Source organism: Lolium rigidum, chromosome 1, assembly GCF_022539505.1.
Source record: "Lolium rigidum isolate FL_2022 chromosome 1, APGP_CSIRO_Lrig_0.1, whole genome shotgun sequence".
Lineage (NCBI taxonomy): Eukaryota > Viridiplantae > Streptophyta > Magnoliopsida > Poales > Poaceae > Lolium > Lolium rigidum.
Window position 1 is genome coordinate 316,115,261 of NC_061508.1, and position 7,789 is coordinate 316,123,049.

At 51.1% G+C, this 7,789-nt stretch overlaps 1 protein-coding gene across 1 annotated transcript; it reads left to right on the top strand.

Annotated features, from left to right (window-relative positions):
* The first annotated feature begins 5,879 nt into the window (after positions 1-5,879).
* On the top strand, positions 5,880-6,429 carry LOC124684217 (calcium-binding protein KIC-like). The gene has a single exon (XM_047218586.1). The coding sequence runs from the start codon at positions 6,011-6,013 to the stop codon at positions 6,392-6,394; it is 384 nt and encodes a 127-aa protein (XP_047074542.1). The 5' UTR covers positions 5,880-6,010; the 3' UTR covers positions 6,395-6,429.
* Positions 6,430-7,789: the final 1,360 nt, after the last annotated feature.

Genomic DNA, 7,789 nt, shown 5'->3' on the forward strand with positions numbered 1-7,789 from the left:
CTTTTCTTCTGCGCTCCGTGGATCCGGTGTGCGATTCATCATCGGGATGTCGATTGGCATGGGCGTCCTTCTGCGCGGTAGATACACAGTGATCCGGATTGGATTCCAACCTGCGCGAGGTATCCGCCTTGCTTTGCTGCTGCATTGCTGAAGCGACAAGTTTGCGGACGTAGTTGATATCAACCTCTTCGTCCTTCTTTTTCAGGAGCTCCGCAACTTTTAGCATGTTATCCTTTGGAGTTTCCAGCGGCTGCTGCTCTGCAGGTGTGGCGAAGTTGATCCTGCGGGGTGGGATTGCTTCTCTAATGATCCGATCAGCCTCCGCCTGCGCATGGGTCATCTTTACTTCCCACTCTTTCCTCATGCTCTTGACGTGCTCGAGTGTTTCAGTGATTTCGCGATCCTGTCTTTCGAAGCGGTCCATCAAGTTTACAGCTTCTGCCCTCTCATCCATTATTGCGGCTGCGGTATTGGCGAACTTCTTGGCTGTGGCCAGCATTTCCTTTCTCGTGGCCTCTAAAGCCTTCGGATCTGCGGCGTCGCCCGGAGTTATGGGTTTGTTGAGGACAGCAGATTTCGCCACTAAATCCATGCGAGATTGCGCGACTATCTCTTCGGGGGATAGGACGTCTTCGTATGGACGCTCCCGATCTAACGGAGATCCTACATTGGACGGTCCTGGATCGGAGGCGGTGTTTTCCTCTTCGGGTTCCTGCTGATCCAGCGGTGCCACGGTTGCGAGAACCTGCATGGGCTGGGCGGAGTCGACGTCGGGTTGCTCACCGTATCCGTATTCTTTTATCTTACGATCGAACTCTTCAGTGTCCATGGTATCCCCGGAAATTGGGCTTAAGTTACCCAAAATTGATTCTTCAACCGGAGTTCCGCTTTCTCCGACAGCCTCCTGCTGATCCGGAGTAACGTTGTTTTCCGGTGCCTCAACCTGCTCAGGACCAGCTCTGTCTTCTTGAGGGGCGGTTCCGGCGGTATGGGCCAAGAAGTGCACGAAGTGACACCTTTGCTTCTCTAACACCTGGGAGACCCAGGCGGATCTGCATTGGTCTTCCACCTTTATCTCCTGCTCGGGGGCGGATTGGGTGGGTTTTGAATTTTCCAGATCTAAGGCGGAATCTTTCTTGGAAAGTTCCTGCGACTCGGATCGGATCTTCGCGACTTCGTCCTGCTCAGCGGCGGTCGCGTCAGCGCTACTTACCAGTGGGTTTCCGTCGGAATCGACGGTTTCCCCGATGAAGATATGTATGCCGCCAACTGGGACGATGGAGAGCTTGACGGGGTCTGTCTTAGCCGGAATCCAGCACTCATCCGGAGGGACGATCGGCAGATTTCCGGCGTAAAGGACGCGCCCCACAGCGATGGTGTCGTCGTAGCTTCCCATGGCGGAACCCTCCCGGTTCCGGCCTCTAGACGCCGCAGGCCCCACGGTGGGCGCCAACTGTCGTTGCCTAATCGACGATACCTCGGAGGAGGGATCCTCACGAGGGGGAGAAGAAGTGGGGGCCATAGGGCGGAGTGCACACGGGACGGTGGTACGCGATTTACCCAGCTTCGGAACACCTGCACGATGGCAAGGCCTACTGCTGCTTGTCTGGAATTATCTGGGCGCTTTCACGTTGTTACAATGAGTTGTGGTTGTGCCTCTAGGGCTCCCAGGATCCGGCTTATAAAGGCGCACGGATCTAGGGTTTACATGGAGAGTCCTAGCCGGAATATAAGTTGCCTAACTACGGTACAATGTCTTGCCGTGTACGTCAAGGATCCGCCTTCCTCTAAGAACGTGCTGGATCCGGATACTTCATGGGCTATCACGGATCCGGCCTCCTTCGTAGGTCGGTTGAGATCCGGCTTCCTGTTCCTGGGCTGGACTTCATCCTCCAGGATCTACAACAACTGGGCCGCCCGATGGGCCACATACCTCATCACCAACTATGGGCCACCCGGGCTTGCCGGATCTAGGCCATGCCGTTGATATACCCATAAAGTATACCCACAACAACGGCCGACGGTTGCGGTGCCACGCTTGGCCAAGTCAAGTACCCCCTCTACCAAACTTCGTGATGGCGACGGATGATGGCAAGGGAGGAGAAGGACTCTGTCCCGCGACTGAGCCAGCGCGCGCATGGGTCCAATCTCGTCGCGTGCGGGCATGCCACTCACATGCTCCATATCACCGTTGGCTAGTAGCCTCGCCCAGACATGGGAAGGGAGATGAATATGATATTCGGGCACATCTTATCAGCGAGACAATTACTATTCCCCGCTGAGCGGTTAGCCAAACATCTACGAGATGAATCGCTATTATAAAGTTCAGGGTACAAACGCCATAGATTTAGAGGTCAGCGTTCCTTTCGGTTGAATCTATACAAGTTGAGAGTTTAAAATCGTTGTTTTCTTTTAAACCGCGTTTTCCGCATCAATTGACTGCGGGAATCATTTTCTCCACCGGAAGGACTAGTGAACACTACTTTCGTGCCAATGGAAGCGGCTGCATGTCAGCGGGGTCAAGGTCGCGCCAGCGCATATGTCCATGCATGAGTAAGTAATGGCATCTCCAGCGGTCCGACATAAACGGTCTACAAGTATCCGTTTTTATCTGGTCGGTCAAACTTAGGGACCCCCCCCCCCCAGCTCAGAGGATCGACGCAACTCCTTCGCCCAAGAATTCCATGAACATCGGTAACTTGCTCCCTACCAGATTCATAGTACCTGCAACCAGACTTCTCTCCAAAAGAGGTGGGGGTACATCCAACAAGAGATAAACAAGTTTTGTGTGGCGATCAACGTTGTCATTTCGTGCAAAGTGAGCGGCCTCGGCGTTGTGGACTTGGTCAGGGCAAGGCCTGCTTCACTCGGGCAACGTAGATGCCTTGGTGAACCATAGCCCATTGTGTCTGCAGTTCCCGGTCCACAGCTTGGGGCAAGGGCTATCACATGTTCCACTGCTGGTATGTGGTCAAGAACGCTCCTAAATGGAAGCTACGTTACATGACCTACCTTCTCAGCATCAAGAACGGTGGAGCCAGTGTGGCGGTGGCCATCGATGGCAAAGAAGAAGCTCGGGCCAGAATGACCTTCCATCTCGACCAAGGGGACACAAGGCCACCAATACCGACCTGAACCGGGAGGCATTGGCCCTCGGGTTGAGCGAGACCCTGTAGAAGATGATAGCTGACACACAAGATGCCATGCCCAAGATGGATGAGAAGCGGCGCCGGGAGAAGGAGAAGGATGCCACACTGCCATTATTCGCCAACGTTATGCTTGATCGCCCACATCTATCCTACTTATCTTGTGCCCCTTTTGTAACTTGCCTAGCTCGTACTTATGTGCACTATTGACTAGATTTGCCAAATTTGGAATCAATATTTTTATTGTTTGGTATGGCTTGTTGGTGTATTTGGTTTAGAATTAAAACTTTGACGAAATGCGTCGGGCCATTGAGGCTACCCTAGACATTCTAGGCAACAAAGCTAAATTGATGTCCTCGGGCAATCCAAACGGATCAAAATAAACACATTTCATATCTGAAATACGCTAGCCCGTTGAAAATGCTCTAAGTTACACTTCAGTATAGTATCTACCCAATGTCACAAAGATTTTTTATTTTTTTATACAAAGCCACAAATAAACATGTTTAGGACTTCTTTAATTTATAGGATTCACGTAGGAATGGTGTAAGATTTAGACCATATGGGATTTTTTTCCTACACTAATTGTTTGAATCATATGCACGTATCTTACATGAAATAATCCTGTAGGAATCTTGTAGCGAAAATTCTATAGGAATAAAACATTAGATCATACCTCATGCAAAATTTTCTTTAATAAAACACAACTCACCTTCTTGTAGGTTTTAACTAGCCATGACATCTCAATCCTAGGCTTTTTCTATTTCTATAATTTTTCTATCTTATGAATTAAATGATCCCTTAAGTTTCAAACCTGGTGACACGTTGCTGGATCTGTTAAGTATGTGCGAATATTGTTTTCCAAATTTTCTAAAATCTAAAAATTCGGTTTCCAAAAACGTGTTTACTTTTGTCCATACAGCCCCACCAGCTGACACTCGCGCCTCGCAATTGGCTGAAAAGTCCCCCCTACCTATTCAGCTTTACTCTCTGCCGCCGCTAGCTGCTGTTTCACGGGTGTGCCGGCCGCCGGCCGGTGAGACTACCCACAATGGGAGTATCATAGTTAGTATCATGCATTCCATGCATGCAAAATGCTGATGTGGCAGTGCAATTAAGGATGAGAGAGAGGGTACTAGTATCATAATTAGATACGGTATCATAGCACATACTACTAGAAAAATTAATGTCAAGTAAATCTTGTACATATATTTGCATTGAGATTCTACAAAACAATTAATATATGGAGACTATGATACTAGTATATGATACCATGCATTATGCAGATAGTAACATGTAGTAGTATCATATGCATGATACTTCTATATGATACTATGCATTGTGACCAGTCTGAGGTACGTACAAGAGACGGGCCTGTGTGCTGCTTTGGCAACGCGCCAACGCGGCGTATCAGGTCCAGCGCCGGCGGGAGACAAAATCAGGGAGGTGCTGTGGCTGTGCATGAACCGAGAAATTTCGTGTACGTGTTTGGTTCGATGAACGGGAGGACGATCGGACCCGCTGCCGTTGCCCCCGACACACGATCCATCGATTATTTGCCCAGCCCAGATGATGATTGGAACCAAATAATGCAACGCAACGCAACGCACGGTTGTTCTGTGCGATTTTGCTGGTGAGCTCGATCGGTACGTACACGAATTAAGCAAGAATTCTTGGTACCGTGTCTGTTGCCTGCCCTGCTTGGCTGATCGAGGTGAACTGTACCCAGGTCACGACGGCCCAACTGGTCGCCTTCGTCTCCCCTGCGTACGCGCACTTGCCTTTGCCTATGCCTCGCCATTTGCAGCTCACTCATCCCTGTCAGCTCTTCAAACGATCGGTACTACGGAGTACAATAAATCTCTGGGTAATTGTCATTCAGCTGTATGTTACATTGTTACATAGTAGTATACCACAAGAGCCGACGAGCTACTTGCATATTGCATCGATCCTTCCTGCACATATTTTCCCTGTTGCCTGTCTCTTGCCACGCCAAAGATTCTCGCAACATCCTGTCCCCGTGTCGGCCACCGTGGCGTGGCATGATCTGCTCCAGCCGGCTCGGGTGGTTCGTGTGGGCTGACGAGGGTTCACACCCTAAATAATCAAGTCAGTTCGCGCCAGGATTAGCTCTGACTTGTTGCCTCTCGATCTCGATTTCCTTAGGTTCATCACATTGTTTTCTCCGTTGCAACTGTAACAGGTGAGCCTTGCTCCCTCTAGATTGAACAGGCAAATTGGGCATACAGGTGCCTGCCCCCTGCTGCTGGTGCATGCAGGCTGAGGGTTGAGATGATGCGACTATGCGAGAGCTAGCTTCTCGGATTCTTCTTCTCCCCCGTGCGCACGTGCGCTTCCATCGCCACTGGATCTGGATCATCGCTACATTTGACTAAGCAGAGAAGGACCGGATCACGAGCCTGCTCGATCGATCTATCTCCAGCTAGGAAATAACGCATTTTACGCGTGGATGACGCTCGCCCGCGCGCGGCTAGCGAATCTGCATGTTCCAGTAGCTAAATTAATACTCCACCTAACCTAACGAGTGTCTACTGTCTTGTAAGTATAGAACAGTAAAAGTACACGTTGCACGCGCGGCACCTTCATACTGTATCGAGCTGGTGACAAAATCACATGGTACGACTTTCATCGATCTAGCCAGCGTGTCTCCTGGTCAGTGGCGTCGCAGCTCCTTGCTACTCCTACTCCACACCAAGTAACCGGAGTATTTAACCCCTCCCACACTCCACACCAAGTAACCATCGATCACACCTAAGAACCGAGCTAGCAATCAACAAAGCAGCGGCACGGCAACAACAGCACAACCCTCCACCCACAGCGATCACCAATCCCAATATCCCGCCATGGCATCGCACCAGCAGAAGCAATCCCAGCGGCAGCAATCCGTGGGGTTCGAGGACTACCTTCCGGTGATGGCAGAGCGGCTGGGCGAGGAGGGCCTGATGCAGGAGCTGGCTTCGGGGTTCCGGCTGCTGCAGGACCCCGCCTTGGGCCTCATCACCTTCGCCAGCCTCCGCCGCAACGCGCCGCTGCTCGGGCTGGACGGCATGTCCGACGACGACCTCCGCGGGATGCTTGCCGAGGGCGACTTCGACGGCGACGGCGCGCTGAGCGAGATGGAGTTCTGTGTCTTGATGGTGAGGCTCAGCCCCGAGCTCATGGACGAGCCCCGAAGGTGGCTCGACGACGCCGTCGCGCAGGCGTCCCAGTTCCTCTTCACCAGCTAGATTTCAGTAGTAGGGGTTGCTCTCTTTTTCTTTACGATGTTCATAGAGTTGTCAGGATTATATCAAGAAGGCTTGCAGGCACTGTCGATTGGTTGATGGATTCCCACATGAATAAATCGACATAAGCTTCTTCGTTTTCACCACCATTTACATTGCCCCTGACTGTCTGTTTGAGATGATCATTCGCTGCAATCATCGATCATTCGCTGCAATCAGTCGATCAGTAGTACTAGAATCACGCCTCAGTGTCACACTGGAGAAAAGCATAATTTCTCGATCATCGGTCTCGCAAGAACCGTTGCGAGCAGTGTGTGTAAAAAGATCGGAAGTTTTGTCAAAGGCTCCATACGTCATAGTAGCCTCCGGTGGTGCCAAGGTCAACAAAAACGAAAACCTTGCACGCCTGCCGGCCGTCCGGGAAAACTCTCGACCCAGAGCAAAACTCACGCAGGAACAAGGGCCAGTTCAACGCGGCGTACGCAGATGTCGATTTCTCCTAGTAGTGCTTCGTTCAGAGTGGGAGGATCGCAACATTGCGGATTGGTGGTTCATGATGGCGGGAGGATCCTCGACAACCCGGAAAGGCATCGCTTCGCTAACTTTGCTCATCTCTTGGGAGATTTGGTGTGAGCGTAATGCTAGAGTTTTTCAGTAGTAAGCTTGCTCCCTCCTCGGTCGTTCTAGATAAGGTTAAGTGCGAGGCCCGTTTGTGGGTTTTGGCGGGTGCTAAGCGCTTGGGTGATTTGATGCCGGGAGAGTAATCCGCATGTGGTGTAACTTTTGGCCATCGGCCTTGTAAAACTCCTTCTTAATTAATAGATTGGGGCAAAGCTTCTGCCTCCGTTTCAAAAAAAAAAAAAAAAGAGTGTTGTGTTTACTCGGTCTGAGATGAGCTCTGCAAAGAAACCCGTCGCTGTGAGATGTGACGTTTCTTTGTTGTGACAGGAGGATTTCGATATGTCACCGATAGTGCTCGCAACTCGTAGCAGCAGCAGTGGTGCTGAGGGCATCTCCAACCGGGCGATCCAAACGGACGCGCTGGGCCGTCCGTTTTGGGCCGTTTGGGTGGCCGAACGGACACCCGGACAGCGCCCCGCGTTCGCGTGTCCGTTTGGGTCGCACGCTGCGCCCAACGCGCGGACGCACCGCATATGAAAATAAAAAAGGAAAACAGCCAAAAATAACATTAAACTAGTGGTTAATTAAACTTAGCCCTATTTTGGGCAATTTTTACACAAAAGAAAGCCCTATATGGGCTTTAAACTAAAAAAAAGAAACCCTAGACAGGGTTTGCGAGCACGGTGGCCGCCGGCAGTACTACCCCCAGTAGTACTCGTCATCGTCGGCGTCGATGACGACGACGCCCCCCGGCGGCGACGCGCTGTTCCGGCTCAA